General features: G+C 41.4%; 1 protein-coding gene across 3 annotated transcripts in view; it reads right to left on the bottom strand.

The window, feature by feature from the left end:
• The window catches only part of TOX (thymocyte selection associated high mobility group box), a 313,399-nt gene extending 291,241 nt beyond the window's left edge, over nt 1-22,158 (bottom strand). Inside the window, exon 1 of one of the 3 annotated variants that reach the window (XM_044928750.2) lies at nt 21,736-22,158. In XM_044928750.2, coding sequence (XP_044784685.1) covers nt 21,736-21,837 — 102 coding nt within the window. In that variant the 5' untranslated portion in view covers nt 21,838-22,158. The remainder of the gene's footprint in view (nt 1-21,735) is intronic. The other 2 variants (XM_006043079.4, XM_006043080.4) reach the window with 2 other exon arrangements.
• Between the last annotated feature and the right edge of the window lie 807 nt (nt 22,159-22,965).

Below are 22,965 nucleotides of genomic sequence, written 5' to 3'. Positions count from 1 at the left end.
TAGCCTGCCAGGCTCCTCTGTCCATGGGATTCTCCAGGCAAGAATACTGGAGTAGGTAGCCATTCCCCTTTCCAAGGGATCGTCTCGACCCAGGGATCAAACACAGGTCTTCTGCATTGCAGGAGGATTCTTTATTGACTGAGCCACCAGGGCAGCCCAAGAAAGCTGTAGAACATGTTTTTTTCAATTTCCTGAGACTTTTGTCTATAAGGTATTGACCTATTCATTCCTTCAAGTACAGCATCTGAGATTCTAGAATATGGGCTTGTACATATGAAGCAAAATGGTTAGAGATGACTGAAAATCGAGCCCTAAGAATACATTTTCCTTTTATGTTATTCTCTCCAAATGTTTAATTTTTTAAGTATAAACTTTTTTCTTTTTCAAACCAAAAACTTCTTGAAGTCAGGAACTCTGCCTTCTTAAATCTTGCTGATAATTTATTGGTTAAAGAGAGAGCAGACTGATAGCAGGCAGGCCCATTTGGATAGCCTGCACACTCTCCACTTAAAATAGGAACTTTCAAGGAGTCTAAAACAGCAAAGTTAGGATTTGTCCCAGTGATATAAGAACTATAACAATGATGATAATAAGCCTGTGTGAGCCAGGCAAGAAACTGAGTTCAGCAAGACCCCTGACTATAGACGTCAATGCTCACTCAGGTTGAGCTAAATCTCTGAAAGAAAGTGAAAGTGTTAGTCACTCAGTCTTGCCCGACTCTTTGTGACCCCATGCTCTGTAGTCTGACAGGCTCCTCTGTCCATGGAGTTCCCCAGGCAAGAAATTGGAGTGGGTTACCATTCCCTTCTCCAGGGGAACTTCCCGAATCAGAGATCAAACTCAGGACTCCTGAATTGCAGGCAGATTCTTTACCATCTGAGCAACCATTCCCAACTCTCTGGGATTCCTTGACCTGTGATTATCAAATGCCTTTCCTAACTTACCCTATTAATACAATGAAGCATCAGAGAAACATTTCCACTTTAATAGACTCAAGTTCCCATTGAGCCCAGATGGTACAGTTTTTTAAAAAGAAACCTCAGTTTTTAAAAAGTGACATTTTCCTGTTAAGACGTCAAGTTGGAACTGGTTAAAACCATGTTCAAAGTTAGCTCTAAGGTCTGGTGAATGGAAACTCACTGTGTTGTGTTGTTTAGTTATTAAACTGATCAGATTTTAATGAATCCTCATGGTATGTTATGAAGGACAATACCATCAAGTTTGTAAGTCTGATGTCTCTGATAAAAAGGCCTCCGGTTGCTTTTAGTCACAGAACCTCTTCATATTATAGAATTTGTTGCTATTGTGGTTTATTTGGTGAGTTGTATCCAACTCTTTTGTGACCCCATGGACTTGAAGCCCACCAGGCTCCTCTGTTCATGGAATTTCCTAGGCAAGAATACTGTACTGGCTTGCCATTTCCTTCTCCAGGGGATCTTCCTGACCCAAGGATGAATCCCTGTCTCTTGAATTGGCAGGTGGATTCTATACCACTGAGCCATCGAGGAAGGCCATTATAGCCTTTACTGTGTAACAAATCAGCAGATATCCCTGACATTTTAGGCAGGAAAGAATATTGCAGATGATGGAGAAAAGATGAGATGTTAGTAACGTATCCCACACAGAGTGGTTAGCCTTTAATTAGCATCTACATCCTGGAATTCCTTGTCCATCTCCTTTCTACTACATTAAGCTATAAACAGACCATTTATTCAACTCATTTCATCACCATTACTAATCATCAGAATTATGTAAGAGGTTACCTGGAAGACAGACATCAAATGGTTTAGTACCAAATAAATGAACAATTATGTTATTTCAAAAACTATACTGATAAATGTAATCACTGAATAAAATCCAGGCATATAATCAGTTACCTGAGTATTCCTGAACACTTGACATTATAGACTTAAACGAACACACATGCCCATAGAGTATCAGCGTTTGGCTCAAATCTCTCTAATTTTTTCAGAGAGGGAAGCAATCAGTCTATGGTGGCATTTGACAGCAGGAAACACATAAGGTGATTATATTTTAACTATTTCCTAGTATATATATTTTAAATGTCATAACTTTAGAAAAGATGGCCTAATGTAGTTGTTCTAATGTAAGTACAGTTTGGGAGTGAAATAAAATGATAAAGAAAAACTTCACTAAAGATGGTAACAGACCGTACCATATGGCTCTCAAAGTCAACCAAATCTCCTTTTGGATAACTCTCAAAGACCCTAAGAACTGGCTTTCATTTTTTTTAAGGCGAACATTTCTCTTTGTAATGTAAAAGAAAGGTTCTTGATTTTGTCATTAAATGTAAATGTATTCCATATTTGAATACATGGCATTCCAGTTTCCATTTAAAGACATGGAGTAGAGTTGCGTCTTTTTTCCCCCTAAAATGCAATTACTGAGAAAAGAGCTTTTGAGTGAATTATTTGAAGTAGAAAATCTTAAACAACCTCTCTCAGGAAAAAGGAGCTCTAACATCGGGTGATATGATGCTGAGGTTGTTGCCACAGACACAAACACACACTATGATATCGTGTGTCTTTGTTTCTCTTTCTTTTTGACAAAGACCACAAATAAATATCCCGACATCCTAAAACACACATGCCTAATTCTGCAAGCGGTTTTAATGAAGCCCTTTGAATTATTATAAATGCTCAAACATTAAAAATTCATTGGCAAGGAGAGAGAGGTGCTTTCTATTTGTGGTGCTGAATTCAAACACAACCACCAAGAATGGCTGATTGTCCCAGGCAAGCACGGCTGACAGCCATCAGCAGGTCTGTGCAAACGGTGTATGGAAAAGGTAATAAGAGCTTCAGGAGTATATTTCAACCCATATAATAAAGTAATTGTGAAAGCGTAATTGCAGTCTGCTTCCATACCATATAAGGGTAAGGAATGAGATGGTTAAGAAAATACGAGATTCACAGAATTATATTGTAAGCAATTTTGCAATGACTGTCTCCTAGAATATGCAGTATTTGTCAGAAAAATCATTTTCAGTACACAGTGGTGTTTATCTTTGGAAATCCATTATGATGAACCTGAACAAAATGAACATTGATTAGTTCACCATTTCAAAAAAATGCTCCCTGAACTTAAAAGCAACTTCAAATATAAAAGTATTATTGGATAATACTAAACAACTGATTTCAGCTCATTAAAAGCACTGATTAAAAAAAAAAAAGAATTGCACATAAACCTTGTTCTTTATTTCTGAAAGATACCTAGTTTACATTTCCAAAGATTTAAATATTTGTAAGATTAGAATTTCAATTTTAAAAAATTCATTCCTTGGGCTACTTCAGAAACAATCACTATTGGCTTAAGTTACCAAGTTATCGTATCCCACAGGCTATCAATTGCTCTCATAGCAAGACTTGAGAACAGGCAAAGAATGCTGGGTCTACCCTCAGTCAAACCATCTGGACTAAAAATAGGAAAAGGAGGAGGGAAGGGAAATGCGTGAATGAACATAGGGATGTTCAGCACTTAATATGAATAGCGCCGAGGTCAAATATGAAAGTTGTCTATTTGGTTCTCACCTCACCCAACTTCTATTGATAGGATTATTCATATCACATCTAAGATTATTACCTCTGTGACAATTTTTTTTTTCTATTCCTACCATTAAGCACAGTTCGTGGTGCACAGTAACCATATGGAAGATATTTAGTGAATAAAATAACCAATATTTGGAAATGCCATATAGTGGGAAGCTGGGTCTATAGCAACCCTGTGGCATGGGCTCTGAAACCCATGGTGAAATAGGCAATGGAACTGAATATAAGGAATCTGCTTCTTCATTACTTTTTTGTTCCACTTTTACAGGACCTTGCAAATAACTGTGTGTAAACTGCAGATGTGTATTCATTCCCCTGGCCTACCATTTCAGATAAAACTTCAAAGGGACGTTAAATATGGGAAAAGCTCCTTGATTCGGATAAGTGAAACAGCTAAAATGCTCATCTGCCTAAATGAAGTTTCTAGAAGAAAACACACATTTTTGTCATTAAAGAGAATAGCCGTTATTTACATATGCCTGACTGGTTTACAAAGAACTCATTTCAAAGGGAGGTTAAGACTTAAATGAATTTAAGGAAAATGAACAAACCAAGCCTGACTTAATGCTATGCTGTGGACATCAAGTAGATCAGTATTTGTTGAAACCTTGCATACACACGTAAAATCTATCCAAGTTGTCCTGTGTAACTAGAACTATTGTTTTCCAAGAAGGGGATCCTAATGATGATGGAGAAGGCAGGAAAGGATGGATGCCCCAAAACAGAAGCCCATTTTAGGCAGATGAGAAAACAAGTAAAACAATATAAGTCTAAAGGAATCTTGAAAATAATGTCAGTCATCTTACAAATTCTCTGAGATGGAAGGAAGGAGGATGGGCAAAAAGGAACCCAAACTTCAGCCATCTGTTATGTTATAGGTCTTGCTCCATCCCGATGCACCCTAAATCATCACCATAACCATTCAATTCTTCATGATTTTTTTCTTTTCTTGAATTTTCCAAATTCTTCTCAGGTGAGGCTATGTACTAATGTCTAACAGCATAGTACCACATTTGACAACCTTTCCCATCACTAAGTATACTCAGGTTTTGCCAGGAACTCCAGGATCATTCTCTTCTGTTTGTGTTCGTGCGTGCGAAGTTGCTTCAGTTGTGTCCGACTCTTAGTGACTCTACGGACTTGCAGCCCACCAGGCTCCTTTGTCCATGGGATTCTCCAGGCAAGAAACTGGAGTGGTTTGCCATGCCCTTCTCCAGAGTATCTTCCCGACCATGGGCTATTCCTCCCTCTTTCCCATTCTCTCCCTTTAAGCATAAGGTCACTATGCCCACGGGACCAACAATGATGGAGCCCTAGCCACACTGCTTTCCATTTGAAACCAAGATCAAATACTTTGTCAAGCTTTCTTATCAAAAACAGAATTAGTGGAAGTCAGAAAGAGAATTAAGAGTGAACAAAATATTCTGATCTCTGGGGGAGAGATAACCTAACAAAATCAGCTCGTACAAGGCCTCCAGTCTATTTCTTAATAAGAACGAAAGACTGTTATGCTATTTCATGCTCCCCAAATTCATAACCCTAAGAGCAAAGAGTGATACATGAAGGCAGCAGAACTTTAGAATAACAGAGACTTGGTTTCTGGAACAGAGTGGACTCAACTGTAAATCATTTAAAGTATTATACTAACATGAAAACAGACAAGGAATGTGATATGGAAAATATTATAAAATTTACATATTTCTTAAAGATGAAGCATCATCCTTCTAATAACTCTGTAGATTTCACAGGAACTTCTGGAGTCTTCCTCCACCCCCTCAGGGTGTAATTCCATTAATGTATCTCAGTAGAAAAACTACTTGAGGACTGTGAGATCCCTTTAAAATTGCTGAAAGACATTACTGAATATGTTTGGACACTTCACTATATTTTCCCAGTTTACTTATAATTGTGTGCCTATCTGTCACTAAACAAGAAATCTCAGCAAAGCGACTACTAATTTTAGAAGTTAACTCAGCCGGTGCATTTCTGCAACTACACACAAAGCAAAACATTCATATTAATTTCTAATTATCAGGATGATCAATTTAAAAAAGAACTTGCAGGTAGACTATAAGACTCTAGCGTGTCTCTCAAGAAGTTACATTTAATACAACTGAATCTTTTGGCTGACATATAAAGCCTCTAAAAGCTTGCGTGCTAAGTCACTTCAGTTGTGTCCCAACTCTTTGCGACCCTATGGACTGTAGCCCACCAAGCTTCTCTGTCCATGTGATTCCCCAGTCAAGAATACTGGAGTGGGTTGCCATGCTCTCCTCCAGGGGATCTTCCCAAACCAGGGATCGAACCCGTGTCTGTCTCCTGCATTGGCAAGTGGATTCTTTACCACAAGCGCCACCTGGGAAGTCACTAAAAAAACTTATTCATCGTAACTGAGACAAAGTCTTCAAAAAAAATAGGTGAATATCTTAAGGTTAATTTTACCACAGAAGTCCCTTTCCAGGCAGTTTTCTCTGGTACATTCCTATAAGCGCTGAGCATGAGCCCACTTTCAGGAAGAACCTGAATTCCATCCCAACTGATCCCAATCCTCTCTCACGTGGCAACCGTTACCTGCCTGACTTGCGAAGCAATTCCTGTTTGCCTGGGAGTGAAGCTCTCCTCCTTAGGGCCATATTTCTCACTATCCACACCTCAGCCTCAACCCAGGCACCATATCAGGTGGGCCCTCAGACATCCTGTGATGTCACACCTCCATCTATTTCCTCATTTGATGTCTTTTGCAGTCTTTCATGAGAGGAAAACTTATGAATGATTAGGGTTCAGAAGTCTCTCAAATAATCAGCATTCTGTCACTCAGTGGGTTTCCATTTTTTGCTCCATGAATGAGCAAGAGCCAAACCTAATGTCTGATTATTGGGGTAATCTGGGCTTCCCAGGTGGCTCAGTGGGAAAGAATCCGCCTGCCAATGTGGGAGATATGGGTTCAATCCCCAAGATGGGAAGGAAGAAAAGGAAGAAATGACAGCTCACTCCAGTATTCTTGCTTGAAAAATCCGAAAGACAGAGCAGCCAGGCAGGTTGCAGACCACGGGGTCACCAAGAGTCAGACATGATTTAGCGACTAAGCACAGATAGGGATCACACCTGAGCTAAGAAACACGTGGCATCTTTTTTTCCTGGCTACCATAATCTGCATTAATACTAATAGCCTTAAGGTAGGTGTTGGCCTTTTTTTTTTTTTAGTTGCCTCAAGTCATTTTGAAAAGAGGTAGGAAGTCTAAAAAATAGTTCAAAATATAGGAGTCCCTTTCCCCCTCCTCGCTGCATGATTTCTAAGGCCAATTAAAATGCCATTTCCTCCAGGAAGCAACGGGGATTTCCTGAACTTCAATCCATTAGTACTCCTTCTGTACCACCAGCACTTTGACTACAGACTCCATCCGCATCACATCAGTTACACTAGAGCGGGGCTACAGTTATTTGCATTCCTCTCTTGGCTAGTCACACAGAGGCAGAGTCCAGTGCTTACTGATCTCTGTGCCTGTCTCCACCCCTGGAACACTCAGCCTAAGGCTCAGCACACAGTTGGGTGTTCAGTAAATGCTTTTCATTTCTAAAAATGAATTAAGTGTGCCTTATTAACAAAGCCTACAGCTTCTTTACAAGTGTATTCTGAAAAAAAAAAAAAAGTCTGCTTCTTAGGCGAGAATATCCTCATCTCATCCCTTTGCAAATATTTGTATGGGGACTGCATTACAGCTACCTGAAAATAAGAAGTTACAATGGAAACAGTGACACAGCCTTAAGTGAGGCAACCCAAATAGGAACTACTTTAATACTTTTACTGCAATATTCTCTGCTTGATAAAGTTCATTACCAGAATATCATCTTTAAAAGTGAAATGCATTCAGCTGAGTACTTTTTTTCATTTTGTAAATAGATTTTTCCTGCCCGAGCTCTCAGTATAAAGTACAAAATAGTCTTCCATAACATTAGAAAAATGTCACCCCATAGATAAAGCTAAATTTTTTAAAATAGGTTTTCTTCTTTAGCCTTTTAAAGGAATAGCAGTGTCTTCCCAGAGCCATAACCCTGTACTGCCTACTATTGTTGCTATTTAGTTGCTAAGTCCCGATTCTGCGACCCCATGGACTGTAGCCCATCAGGCTCCTCTGTCCATGGGATTTCCCAGGCAAGAAAACTGATGTGGGTTGCCATTTCCTTCTCCAGGTGATTTTCCCAACCCAGGGATCAAACTTGTGTCTCCTATATTAGCAGGTGGCTTCTTTACCTCTGAGCCACAGTGGAACCCCACGGCCTTCTATACTAAAGGCTGAGTCATCAGCCTGCAATTTGACACCTTCTAAAATGTGTTGGGATAACACAATAAGCCTAGAATAAAGTTACGTCCCCATGGGATATCCTATGGCTATAAAGTCACCATCTTTTCAACAGGACCCTACTTATTACTAGGGTTATATTTAAAATGACCCTGGCACTAATCTTTTTTTCACCCATTCAAAATGACACAGAAAAGTAGGTAGGTGTTAAATTTACAACCCAAGTGCCAAATTTTCACATCACATCAAATGAAAAATTTTATATATAGCATATCCATTGCTGAGTGTTTTGTTTTTACTTTGAGTTCCTGATCAATCTGGGGTGACTGTAGCCAGTTACCTCACACAGTAAGTTTGATTCCAAGGATTTCACATGTGTTAGATTTAGACAGCTAACTAAGATAAATAATTTATCACCACTGTTACATCTTGGCAAAGAGGTGATAGCAGAAATGAAACTTTGACCTTTAAGTTCTCAGTCTAGGAGTTATTTTTCTAAGAACTGAACATTCATATATTCATTCATGTCATTTTACCATAAACACTGTGTTCTTGCTCTTCTTAACCAAAATTCAGATACAGCTTCATGGTCCTTCCCCCTCTTAGATACATAGCCTTACTTCTTTTCCCTCCACTAACCACCCCCCAAAATTTTTTTTTCTAAAGATTTCAAGTTAGAGAGAGGCAATTGACCTCAGTAAATTTTTCCGTCGGCTTACATTTTTTTTTTTCCTCTTTTCAAAGTACTCCTTAGGGAAAAAGAAAAAAGATAAACACACTTCATATAACAAGTGCCATAAGAAAAATATGTTCTGGCACTTTTCCCAACTTGTAACAGAAAAGAATTTACATCATCCAAGTATAAGTGCAAAGAGTAAAAGAAAGAAATCTCCAAATGGATTTCTGTTCCATTTTCAAACTCCAAGGCTAAGGGAACACAAGTGCTTTACTTCAGAAATGAATAACGAATGACTTCAGTACACATACACCTTTCTCTTTGGAGATATTGCACATAAAAGAGCATTTTTTTGGCACGGCTGACCTGCAGAGATGTGGAGCTAAGCAGAGTCATGAATTCACTCGCTCTGATATGCACACATGATACGCAATTAAAATCTCCATTCACATTCCTGCCGGGTTGTCAATCATGAGGAAAGCCTTTTTGACAACATTCAGCGAAGCGTACCAACTAACCGCTCAACAGGAACTTAAACAGTAACAGCTTTTGTTACTAGCAAGAACGATTTTCTTTTTTTTTTTTTTAACCAAGATTGGGTTCAGTTTCTAAGAAATCATTATGCTCTGTATTTTATGGGCTTTCATTAAAAATGAAAATGTGTCAAGATTTTGTATAGCAAGCAACGTGATGTAATATCTAGAAAATAGGAGATACATAACAATTTCTAGCCTTTTCAACTGGGCGGGGGGGAATCTTTTAACTTTTCCTGTGTAGAACAATGAACAATGATCTTATAAAGCAGAGTTCTGGGAAGAGCTGTGACGTTTCTAATTCATTCTGAAGCTTTTTACTAGAATTTTCAAACTTTTCAAAGAGATCAGGTCTCTATCTCACTTGAAAAGTGACTGACCAGTTTATAAACCAATAGGAAAGTGACATTTTTTTAATTATAAAGAAGAATATTTAGCATGTCAGAAATACTGCATGCATTAAAGCTTTCAATTTATAGCACTCCACAGAAAATATTATGCACATAAATTCTCTACAGATGAACCCAGAAGGTACTCAGCTCATAACTTAGTTTCTGTTGAACATCTAATCAAAGACTGTGCCCTTCGTAATAGCACATTAGTTTGCTTTAAAGTCATAAATCCATAAAAACAGGGCCCACTAAAATTGAATACAGGATGCTTGTTAATCGGCTGCTGTGTCTGTTTTGAGCAACTAACCTTGGATTATAAATTTGAAACAAGTTAATACTATCAGATATTGAAATATTTGTCTTTTTACTTATCATGCTCTGTAACTGAGAGAGCAGATGCATTCTGACCATTAGCAGTCATGACAAATTGCCTTGCTAATGAACGTTACACACTGAAAGTGCCATAACTGATTAAACTACAATTTCCCACTACCAGAGAGAGAGAGAGAGAGAGTTGGGGACTCCAGCAGTGGGCAAATCTGATATTCTGCCAACAGGCCTTCAGGCCACTGTGTGATATTTTGAAAAACACTCTAAATTCCATATGAACAGATTCTAGAAGCCTATGTGTATACAACAGGTTTTTAAAGAACATTAGATAAAACAGCTTAGGTTGGAGCTGATGAGCCATGAAAAATGGATGCGTTTTAACTATTTGATATCTTTGCAAGTAGGTATTAAAGAATATTCTCTGGTTTGAGTGTTTTTTTTTTTTTTTTCTTCTCTCTCTCCTTCCCTTTCCCCGCCCCCAAAACATCGCGTGTGCTTTGCATTTCACATAAAATCTTTCTTTTGTCAGTTCCTTTGTTGGTGCAAAATTGGCAGCAGTTCAAATTCAAAGTACTCCTATTCATTTACTGACCAATGTCATTCTAGTTCACATCAGCCAGCGAGCTAAGCTCTAAAAACATAAAAGACTTGCTTCACCACTGACGAATAATGTGTACATTTTTACAGAGCTTAAACCTTAATGCTTTCCCTGAAACTAACAATACAGTATATCTTATCATTCCTTTTTCACAAGCAAGCAGCTGCTGAAACGCTTGCCACTTCAAAATATCAATTGCTTGCCAGAATTTTCCTCCACACACCCTGTCAAACTCATGTATATTGTGCAACGAAAATGGTGCAGGACGGAAAGCTAGAAATTGTGTCAAATTCTGCTGTAAGGGTATGATGTGCAAAGAACAATGTATGACAACCGTAGAGACTACAAACAATGGCACTGGAGCCAGGGACTTCATAGATCACAACTGTGCCTGTACATATTTCATTGTAGGCATTATATATTTAAAGCATGACAAATGTATCGTCCTACATTATGTGCTACACAGAGGCTCCTCCCACAGATCGCCTTTCACGTTTCTCCTGGTGATGGAAACACAGTTGAGTTTCATTTCTTTTTCTTTTCTGAAAACACTTAAGGTTCTCAAGTCCTCAAGGAAGAAGACACTCTCACATACGCACACAAACAAGGCTATCCAAATGAGTAACAGAAAACAGAAGACAATAATACAAGATGAGAAAAGGAGATCTTGTTCACTTAACATTTTGGCTGCTGAGGACACAAAGGCAAGGATTATCTTAAACAGTAACCAAGGGTATCAAGAGAACTACACTATCACTATGCCTGTAAACTGTTGTCTGCCTTATTTTAATGCAGATAAGTGCTGGCTTATTGATTTGTGCGATTTTCTAGCAAAATGGAAATCCCACGTGAATATGTTCTTTGTGTGCAGAAAATATGGTTTAAGAAGCTTTTACTCTTATTGCTTCCCTATGCCAAAAGAACAATTAAGCAAATAATATTTCACTACTGGATCAGGTCTATAAACTAACACAGATTCCTGTCTGTTTAGACTTTAAATATCCCTTCTCATTTTCCGATTCGCTCTGTTTACTTTAAAAGCTTCTGGTTATTGAAAAGTTGTTTTTCTTCCAAACGTCTCTTCAAATAACATGTAAAATCTGAAAACAGTCTCCCTTTGGAACACATTTACTTAATTGTAAAGGGGTTCATGGCTCTAACAACCTCACACTAATTCAGTCAATGACTGCAGAAAGGGAAACATGTTTATGGGAGATTAGTATGAATCTATATTCATCTCCTCCACAACCTAGCTTAGGTTACAAAACCTTTATCACCCAATTAGCTTGGTGTGGAATTAACTAACTCCAAGTTAAGGAAAACTTCAGGTCAGATACGCTTTTAAAGTGTCAATAAATATTTTGGAGAGAGAATAGGTAGTTTAGGTGCTTAGGGGTGCTGACCTTTGCTGTGTTGATTAGTGGGACAATGCTACATTATTAACACACAGCAGCTGTACCTGAACTGTTGCCATGAATATAATAGCCTTTTATAGCCATCAGGGGAGTGAGGTGGGAGGCCTTTATTAACCACTAGACATGATTAGCACATTATGTGAACTTTAGTAGGCAAATTATCTCTTATTGAAATATAATGTTGGTTATAACTAGCTGTAAACATAATTTTTAAAACTTCCCAGTGCACAACTCCAGGTTTTACTACCATTCAGTTCATTATTGGCCAGTAATCAATGAAAACAGGTTCTATTGGGGAATGTACTTATGGGAACTGAATCTCCAAAAGGCAGACCTTGTCACCAAAGGCTGACTTGAAAACTGTTTGGCATTCCAAGTTCAGGGATATTAGCATACATGCAAACTTTCTCTCTTTAATTAAGTCAAACTGTTCATGAACTAGAAAAGCTGCTTTGGGATTTTTCTTCTTTATTTCTTTAATCAGTTCTTAAAAGATTAGTTTTGCAGTAAATTTTGGAGAGTTACCTTGAAAAATAACAGCATAATGTATTTCAAAAAGCTTAATTTGGAGAGAGAAAAAGATTATCCCATCAGCCTTAGTAACTGAACACCGTGCAGAGAGTCCATTATGAACAGTCTTTTATGCCCTGGCACAAAGTCATTAACATAAAATAAATCATTAGCTTTGATATTAAGCTTCTACTATCTGCAGGTTTCTATGATTAATGTTCATGACTGCATCTGCCAAATGATAAAATATACTTTTTGTTGAAAGGTTATCCTGCCTCTTTATTATTAACATTTCTCTTTATACAATTGTTCCTAGCATTTTAGGTGAAGGCATATTGGTGTAGAACGAAAGAGTTGGTTTTTTACAAGGGCTTGGAGATGCCAATGCATATAACACTTTACCCATCATTTTTCAAATTAGCCATTTAATTGAGTTAAAGGACTTAAGAATATCAGGTGGTGCACAGACATGCTTTCAGTGTAATTGGACTATCTTTAGATCCAGTTGGTCCATTGTTTAATTAATCTTGCACATTATATTGCCCATCTCTGGCCCATATATCAGAGGAAGGGAGTGAGGGGCAAGCTTAGTCCCCTGAAGTCAGGAACTACAAGAGGTCATTTCCCTCTGGAGCAGGCATTCTCAACTTTATTTTATCTCCTTACACTGCCCCATAGACAACAGATTCCATCCTAACATCTCTCATTAGGTGCACTGACTCACAATGCAGAAAGCGAAAAAGACACTCCCTGGGGGCTTATCAATATCTGAGAGAGGGAGATTACAGGTTGTACAGACACACACCTCATTTTCCCCCATTCACCTCTGACCTGCTAGAAAGATTATTCCTTTCGCTCCTTTCCTGAAAGAATCACTAATCTACGACTTTGGGAGAAAACGTCATTCCACTAAGGTAGCAGAAATAGAAGAAATGGGCTGAGAATGCAGTATTTTTCTAAGGTCTACCATGGCTTGAATTTTTGAACATCTTTTCTCACACGGTTTCAAAATAATCTACCTCTGTTGACTCCTTGAGGCTCAAAATGGTGCCTTGATACAAACATAAGTTATTTCCTCTAGTGGATGCAGGCGAGATTGGGACACAGGTGGATGAAAGGTTTTTAGGTATCAGAACTTTTACCAGACCTAGAACAGAGTCAGGCTTCTAAACAGAACGGGAAACAAGTGGAGGGAACCATATCCTTTCAGGGTTATATTTATTTTGCCTAGGGGGTAAGTCAACATAGGTTCAAGAGCCCAGGTTTTATGTGAAATCTTCAGCAAGTCTTTTCTTCAGTGAGGCCTAGGGCTTTCCTCAGAAAAGATTCCGTTCTTTAGTCTTATTAAGGTATAATTTGCCCAATTAAAGCCCTATCATTGTGAAAAACTGTCACATGTGAAATATGGCTAAGTTTCTTAAAAAGGAGTGGTAATGAGGCATTCCTGCCAGCTAGTATGATTGCCTTTGTTGTTGTACACACTGATTCTGCCACTTGCGGTAAACTCTCATGCATTTATGGGAAGAAATATATCCAGGACAATGTGAAACACAGTAAAACACATGCTCACCCAACACGTACACACACACACATGCACGTGCATGTGTGCATGCCAATTTCTCTACCAGGTAACTAACTTCCAGAGAGGGGCTCAAAGACTTGAATGGAAAAGTGTTCCATGCAGCAACTGATAGTGTTGTAACTGTGGATCAGATACATGTAACTTACAAGCCCACATAGTAACTCAAAACACTTTATATTTTCTTGGCCACTAGCAAAGCTTCTTATCAACCAACCATAGCACTAGTTTATTTAGGAGTCCTTTCAAAACAGCTTCATAAAAGCACATAACTCAAGAATGAAAAACAATAAATACTTGGCTAAAGCTGAACCATTAAAAACTCCAAAGTGAAAAATGGACAAACAGAAAAGCATTGAGAGTGACATGGGTTTCATGACCTTTGTTAGCATAAAAATAAATCAGTGATGATGTTTCATAAATACAATGGAAATCTGAAGGTAGATTTTAAAAGTTAGGCAAACTCTCGCTGTAGATCAAATAAAGAGATCTAGGGAAATATTGATACCTCTTGATAAAACAGGGGGGTTCTTTTTGGCATCACCCCTCCTCTGATCTTTTGGCTGCATCCAGGCACAGAGCAATATAACGTTCCCATTTTCAAAATGAATGCTATAGGGAGGAACGTGTTATAACCTGGAAAGACTCATTTCAGGTTAATGTGAATTCCATGTCTCAAAGTATTATGGAAGAACTGCTATAATTAACAGTCTGTTGGCACTTCCATTATAAACCACATTTCTAAGCAGTTTATAACTCAACTGTTTTTAATGAGAAATTACTCTTCAGGATGAAACTTGGCATGCATGGTTTAAAACAAAAAAAATGCTCAACTTCATTAGGGTAGATGTAAGCTGTAGCATCTTGGTGGGCTGCTTTCCTAGCAGGACAGTCCGTTTAACACAATTCACTATCTACTGCTGGTCCTGTCAACCCTTGGAGACCACAGGCTATCTGATTCTGGGAAGTGCATCTTCAAAGAAAATGATCAACTGAATAATAGTTGTTCTTGGGCCTCCTCAGGGGCCTGGGCCCAGGATTCCCCTCGGATACCAAAATCTGAAGTTTCTCAAGTCCTTATATAAAGTGATAGAGTATTTGCATGTAACCTACACACATCCTCCGTTACTTTAAATCATCTCTGGATTACTTATAATGCCTAAAACAATGTAAATGCTATGCTAATAGCTGTAGGCACTATGTAAATGATATGTAAATAGTTGCTGCTGGTGTGCAGCAAATTCAAGTTTCGCTTTCTGAAACTTTCTGGGATTCTCTACCCTCCCAAATATTTTCTATCTGAAGTTGGCTGACTTGCCAGTGCAGAACCTGCATATATAGAGAGCTGCGTGCACGCACGCTCAGCTGTGTCTGACTCTTTGCCACCCCCCATAGACTAGCCCATCAGGCTCCTCCATCCACAGGATTCTCCAGGCAAGATTATTGGAGTGGGTTGCCATTTCCTTCTCCAGGGGATCTTCCCAACCCAGGCACTGAAGCAGCATCTTCTACATTGCTGGTGGATTCTTTACCACTGCACCACCTGGGAAGCCCATGGAAAGCTGATGTACATTAATTACATGAAAATGGAAATGAATAAGAAAAAAGAAACTATCTTTAAGATTGGTAAAAGTAAACATTCCCACATTAAAATTTTGTTTAAATTCAATTAAACAAGGCAGCTTTCATATATTCAGATGCTTCATGGGGAAGCTTCTTGCAGCCAAGATTATAGCTATGTCTTTGGGGCCCACAGTATTTATAATTATGGTGTATCACAATGTTGTTTTCTCCTAAAGATATACATGTTAGATTCTTATATTTGGCTGTATACAACATAAGTTTTATCTTTAACAGTTGATCCAATATTTTAAAAATGCAATTGTTCATGACAGTTCATCAAGTCATGATAAGTAGTATATTACTTTTCCTTCAAATATAAGTTAAATATTCTACCTTATGACTTCTCAGAAACCTTGAGATTCACCTTTGGATAAGCTAAGATGTAGGATGACAAGTTACCTAAAAGTGATTAAATAGGTTCTTCATTTCCAACTATTCCCATCTTAGTTATCTATGTATATTCTGATGAGAACACATAAACATGCCAACCCATATAATCACTACCTAACTTACCATGTGCTACTAAAGATCAGAAGATCATAGTCCCACTTTCATACTATTTTAGAGTCTAAATTAAGATTTCTCACTGATAAGGGATATTCAAGGAGCTGATCCCAAGCTCTAGATACACTGTGCCTAAAATGTGCTGGAAGAAAGGAACAGTGAGAGCTTAGAAATACCCACCATGGCCTTCCTCTCAGGATCACATCTGTTTTCTTAGTCTATTATTCTATGACCCTAGGTCATTCACTCAGCTGGGGAAAAGGATAGCAGCCTAGTTGAGGACTTTAGGAAGTGGACCTGGGCCTACGGACTAGAAGTTTCCAATTTCTGTGCCCCAAAAAGGTCAAGTACTAGGAGAAGGATGGACTTGCTAACATGGCTATGATGGCAATGAAGACAAGCACCGAAGGCGGTCAAGATGAACACAATGGTGAGCCGAGGATCTGAGCAGAGCAAGTTCAGGTGAGAAAACACAGACCTTCCACGTTCAGACCCAGACTGGGAAGGAGAAAAGCAGGGGAGGGGGAGTTGTTCCAGGATTGTGGGTGTTTGGGAAGGGGATGAGGAGGAGGGAGGGAGGAGGCACCAGACACACAAACAGGCCAGTTGCTGAGGGTAGGCTTCCATCAAGACAGGAGGATCTCCAGTAATTGAGAAATATCCCCAGGGTCTTTTTCAACTTTCTAGTAAGTTAGCAAAATGTTGGAAAGCACGAGAATAAGTCATCCTTCGTGGTAAGATTTCCTCTATGCCCATAGCCCCAGTCCCCTAACCTATCCCTTTCTTGAATTGAGCCCATCACACAAAAAAGTATGACCACAAGAAATAGCCTCACACACCAAAACCAACATTTGAGACCCCTTCTGGTCCTAAGAAAACCACTGTTAACTTGGAACCTTCCCTACTTTCAGATTCAAGTGCCTTACATTTTTCTCTGTTCTTAGCCCCTTGCAATCATGTCACTTAAAAAAACAACAATAAGCAGCTGATGAGATAATATTTAAATATTAGTTTAGTTTTCCCAGCTAAGAGAAATATCAAAATGCTCCTTAATATCATCACTCAGTAACTTTAAAATAAATGGTAAAATGTGAGAATAGTAAATAATGTAAACTATTTTAAAAATAACATTATGAGCTCCAAAGCTCAAAACTAAAATTTTTGCATAGACATTTAAAATTGGAGTTTATGACACTGAGATATCTCACAAAATCAAGATATTAATAGCTACATTTGAGGTTTTTGTATGACATCTGACTTAGTGGCCAAAACCATATGATTGCTTGGCTCAAAGCTCTTGCCTATAAATTTATTTAAAACATATTTAAAGACCTCAAAACTTATGAAAGATGCCAGCTTAATAAAACTCCCATGGGAGTTTTTAATTACACTAATGATGTTCAAAGTATTGACTATGAATTTCCCAAAGTCCTAGAAGTTTATGGGGGTAGGGAGGGAACTAATCAAGCATGATGCTCTAAATTGCTTATAGTCCTCCCCTCCCTCCTCTCTCCCCTCCTCCTTTTTCTTACATTTATTAAAGCAGAAATAATGACTCCATCATAATGTGCTTGCAAATCCTGTATTTTAGGAAGGGTGAGTTTTGCCACATTCAAGAAAACACATAATACTCTAAACAGGAAAATAAGCTCGAAGGAGATTCTGCAGAGATGAAAATGAATCTTGTTTTCCTCAGAAGTCATCAAATGTTTAATGTTAGCCCTGACATTTTAAGTCAGAGTTCATCACAAACAGGTTCTTCCTCCTGTGTTTATGTGAAAAGATGATACATTTTCCTTCCTCATTTCAATGACAAAAGCCCAATATTCCAAACGCCCATTATTTTTCACTCTGTATATAGACAGTATTAAGCACGGGTTTGTGTTATGAACTTCCTTGTGTCTAAATCAGTCAAAGAAAGATTCAGGGCCTGATTCCACAAAAGCAACCGCTGAGAACAGTAAAGACCATTATTTCCTCTCCCACTGCTGGCAGAGGTCAGCATCCCTGTCATTAGCCATGTCATAACATAATTGTATTACTACTCCTTATGTGGGCAGATACTGAGCAATAACTGAACACATCACATCATTGCAGAAATGAAAAAGTGCCACTTCTTTGTCCCAATTTAGCATAAAATCAGTGAAAACAATCTTCAGAAATGACACTGCACTAGAAACTGAAAGGAACTGTTATTACTCTGTGGGTATATATTTAAACTAATGTTCTGACATCTTCAACTAGAACAAAAAAGAGGACTCTATTTTACTACTGAGCTCCAATTGGGAGTGCCTATAATCCAATTTCTTTTGGTAACATTCAGTTCAATTAAGGGATACAATGTTACTTAAAATAGCCTTCATTAGATGAAACTCCAGTATGGTACCCATCTCTCAATGTCTCAAACAAAGCCATGCTTTAAGTTGCCAGAGGTAAACAGTGTTACTTTGAGCCTACTGGTTCCTGTCCAGTCTATGAGTTACACTGCTATTTCAAAGGCTGACCTATATACAGCAACATGCCATCCAGTTCTGGCTGTTTGTATAAGAAGAGATGCTTTGCACAGTTGCCATAACTAACATCAATGCATTGTTCTCACTTTTCTCCCTCAATGGGTTACGTGAAAATGGAGGCCACTTTGTATGATGATGTGCTCATAACCTAATGTGTTCTTGCAACAGAGCAATACTAAATTAAACTGTTTTCCAAAAAATTGCTCCTCCAGAGTTTATTAACTGAACAATATAAGTAGTGTTTTGGCAATCTATAGAGCAGCAGTGCTGGAGAATGTCAGCAAAGTAAAACAACCTCGTTTTAGTTTAGAAAAGCTCCAGGAAGAGGATATTCATTTTCTGGATTAGGGTCTCTCCTGACATTGAAAAAAATAATGTCACTGGAGAAAGTCTAGTCACAGTCTGTGGTGCTGAAGCACAGAAAGATACTGGTTCCGCTGGGATTTAGCACACTGACTTTAGTAAAGTGTCGACAGATTTCAAATAAAGACAATTAGTAATTTATGATCTTATCATCCTACTGAAAACAAATAGCCTGACAAAGTGACTGTTTCTTGTAATCAACTACACACTAGTGACACCTCTGAAAGAGACAAGGTTTACTTTGCAGTCTTCTCTCTTTGGGGGGAGTCAGCTAACTTGTTTTTACTAATGTAGATAAAGATTATTTCACCTCTTTCAAACTTCTGTCCACCTTTTAGATCCCTGCAAATCTACTTGAGTCACTGCAAAAATGAATGCTGGCTGACTACACTGTAAGCAGCTCAAACTGTGGAACCGGACAGAAATTTTGTGCCAATGCTAATCACGGTGGAGTAGAAAACATTAGTGCCGGGGCTTTCTGGGGCCTAGCAAATCTACTCAGTACACTAAATATAATCAAGAATGAGTGACAAATATAGTTGATAGACTGCTACCCAGAGAAGGGCAGGAGCAGACATCCTGAGGCAAACATTTCCATGAAGTCTCTTCCTACTATGAAAAGTGTATCTTATGACTGTGCATCTTTAAAAATCTATTATTCCCTGAATAAGTAAAATAGAAGACTTGCCTCCAGTCTATAGAAAGGGTGGCTGATTTGCATTTAAAAAGAACAGTTTGCTCCCCGTACACTGGGTGACTTAAAAGGAACTTCAATGAGCTACTAAAAAAAAATTCTGAAGACTTTCTAAATTAATTTATTCAATGCACAGTACAACCCACTAAAATTATTTAAAGCACTTAATTGGAAAATGATTCAATATATTGGAGCAATTCTTGATTTTCCAAAGCATTTAACTTTCAAATTAAATCTGACCCTCCTATCACTAGAATGACGAGTGAAATGTGTATCTAAGACATTATAAAATCACAGATGAACTTAATAAGATTTGTCCAGTTTCAGTGACAAAATGTTTCTGACCTTTTGGTTCCAATTACTACTGCGGAATAGGTCTTTACTACCGAGAATGCTGCTACCTTTCTATTATTTTTGTTAGTAGACGTGTTATAAGCAAAAATAAAATATTACATACACAAAACACCTCCTTATTAAGGCAAACCAGACTTTAGAGTAAAAGAGCTATGTTACCAACACATAATGAAACTTCATCACAGAAACTTCTCTGCTCAAAGTTCCCTTACCCTCCAACTTGTCCCTAGCTACAGAGATGCTTCCTGAGGGATGAAAAGCCTTTCTACCTTGTCCAAGACTAGATTCCTCTGGTTTCTAACTTGCCTAGACATCATCAACACACGCACGTTGGTCTTACACACTGTATACACAGGGCATCAGGGAACTTCTCCACGGGATGATATAACTCACAGCTCTGTGGGGTGTGTGTCTGGAGGGTGTCTGGAGTGTGAGTGCGTGTGTGTGTGAGTGTGTGTGTGTGTGTGTGCATGCGCGCGGGCGCGCGCCTGGATTGACCAAGACTCTGAGTTTCGAGTCTGCAGCGTGCTGGGGCCCCGGGGCTGAGGGTGAAACGCGCTAAATACCTCCGGATCACGTAAAATAGCTGCTTGATGATGACTTGCCACCGGGCAAATGTTACCAGTCCCAATGCTCTATCCAGTGGAATTCACCGAGGGGCCGACGCGGGATTGCTGGCAGAGGCACGGTGTCCACCGAGCGGGAGCTGGGCGTCTAAACCGCTAGCCCAGAGTCTCAGAGAACTCAATTCTCCCCGCCACGTTTCACCGGGCAGGACTGTTTAGACATGTCCAAAAAGCCCGAGGCGAGGACAGCCGTGGCCCTGCGGCTGCTCTCGGACTTGGTCCCCAACGCGTCCTCCCTCCGGGAGGTGAGAGTTCGGGAAAGCGCAGGAGTCGCCCCCTTCCTATGTATTCCCAGACTGTTCCATCATTGGGAAAAGCGGAGCTCCGCAGAAGCCCCGCTCACCCTCCCGGCCGGCTTCGCCCCGGACCCCGCGGCCTGGGCACCTGGGGTCCCCGGGCTTCGGGTACAGTCCAGTCCGGGACCTGCTCGCGTCCCGCGCCGAGTGCTGCTGCTCCGAACGTGAACGCGGCGCGCCCGCCCAGTTCCTAACAAACTCGCGGTTTCTGCGCGCACCTCCGGGCGGGAGCTGTCCCCGGGACCCCGCGCTCCCGTGGCACCCCGGCCTGCAGACCCGAGCCCGGACACTGGGCTCTGCCGCCGATCGGCTTCGGGAAAACAAAAGAGTTGCGGAGCGCCGTTCCCGGGCGGGGGGCTTCTCCGGGTCCCCGGCACCCTGACTCCCAGCGGCTCCCCTGGCAACTAATTCCGGGCCGGGAAGCGGTGCCACGAGCCCCCGCAGCCCGCAAAGGAGCGAAGGAGGGAGAAGGGGAAACGAGAAAATCAACGGAATTCTCTCACTCTCCGCCTGCGTTCCGGGACCCCAGACACACCCCCAAAGTATTCTGCTGTTCTTTCTTAATATTTTTTTTTTCCCCCAGCGCCCGCGGCAACCCTAGGCAGGACTACTGAATCGCGATCAGCGGGAAGGGAACGATGGAGCAAAGCGCGTCACTTTCCGCACTATCGCGGTGCAGGGCAAAGCCGGGAGCTGCTCCGCAAAACTGACTCCCCGAGCGCACGCCCCGGCAGCCGCGGGGCTGCGAGCCGAGCGCGCCCGGGAGACCGGCCTCCGTGGCCCGCCGGCGGGCCTGCCGCCGCCCCCCTCCCGGGACCGAGCAGCCAGAACGCGGCGGAAACAAAAGCAGAGCGTTCACCTTGTTGCAATAGTAGGGGTCCAGGCAGGGAGAGGGTCCCAAACAGGGCGCGTCGGGCGCAGCGGCGGGCTGGGCTGGAGGTGGATAAAATCTTACGTCCATTTCACTCTCACATCAAGCAAACTCCTTTTCTGTGCCTTAAAAAAAAAAAAAAAGTGTCCAGCAAAACAAGCTTAGACGGAACAGAGAGAGGTGTCTGGACTCAGGAGTAAAAGAAACACCTTCCTTCCCTCACATCCGTTTGTGGTTTGTTTAAGAAGAAGAGGAGAAAAAAAAAAAAAAAAAAGAAAGAAAGAAAAAAAAAAAGAGGGGGGAAAAGCGCTCAACTCTCCCCCAAGCCGCGGCGCGCACCCGTCGGCGCCGAGCGCGCAGCCCGCTCCGCCGCCGGGCAGGTAACTTCATGCGCTCATTGTCCCCCCCGCCCGCGCCCCCCTCCCCGCCTCCCGCGCCCCTCGCCGCCCGGCACACGCGCTCGGGCTCTAGGTCCTGGGCGTTTTATTGAAGTCTCTGAGTTGCTCTGCTTGGAGTTTATTTTCTCCACCTTGGAGGCCTGGAATGGGGTGGGGAGGATCGGAGAGGGGGACAGGGCGGTGTGTGTGTGGTGTGGTGTGTAGAGGGGGGCGGTGAGCGCCCCGGGCCCGGCGGGGTGGGGTGCGCGGCGGGACGCGGGTTGCTGGCGGCCCAATGGCGAACGCTCGGGGCCGGGGGCCGGAGGAGGGTGGAGCGGAGAAGGACCAGGAGAGCGTGGCTGGGCCCCGAGAAGCCTCCGCTGCACCCGGGCCGCGCTCTCCTGTCCGCGGCGCGACGCACACAAAGGGGCCGGCGAGCCCGAGCCCGAGGCGGCCACGGGGCCCAGCGGGGAGCACGCAGCCAGGGGGCGCTGTGGCGCATCCCGTTCCGCGGCCCCGCCCCCGGACCCGCCCCGGCCCCGCTCCGCTCCCACCGCCCCTGCCGTGGCCGTCCCCACTTCTCTGGCGCCCAGCACCTCTAGCCGCGCGGCCGTCCCCACCCAGCTGTTCGCTCCCCACCCCAGTTCCCGCTCTTGGGTGGAGGTGACTGCTCCTGCCTGCGCTGCTGTGGGGGCCGGGAACCCTCGGGGAGCGCCAACCCTCTTCGCGCTCTAACTGGTCTTCTGTCCCAGGGACCCCAAGGGAGGGCAGAATGGATGGGCTGTAAGAGTCTCCGTTCTTTTGCTGGTTCCTGCCTGCAGCCCTCACCTTCCCCTGGTCT

Source organism: Bubalus bubalis, chromosome 15 (assembly GCF_019923935.1).
Source record: "Bubalus bubalis isolate 160015118507 breed Murrah chromosome 15, NDDB_SH_1, whole genome shotgun sequence".
Taxonomy (NCBI): Eukaryota; Metazoa; Chordata; class Mammalia; order Artiodactyla; family Bovidae; genus Bubalus; species Bubalus bubalis.
The sequence above is the reverse complement of the archived record's forward strand: the minus strand, read 5'-3'. Positions and strand labels throughout refer to the sequence as shown.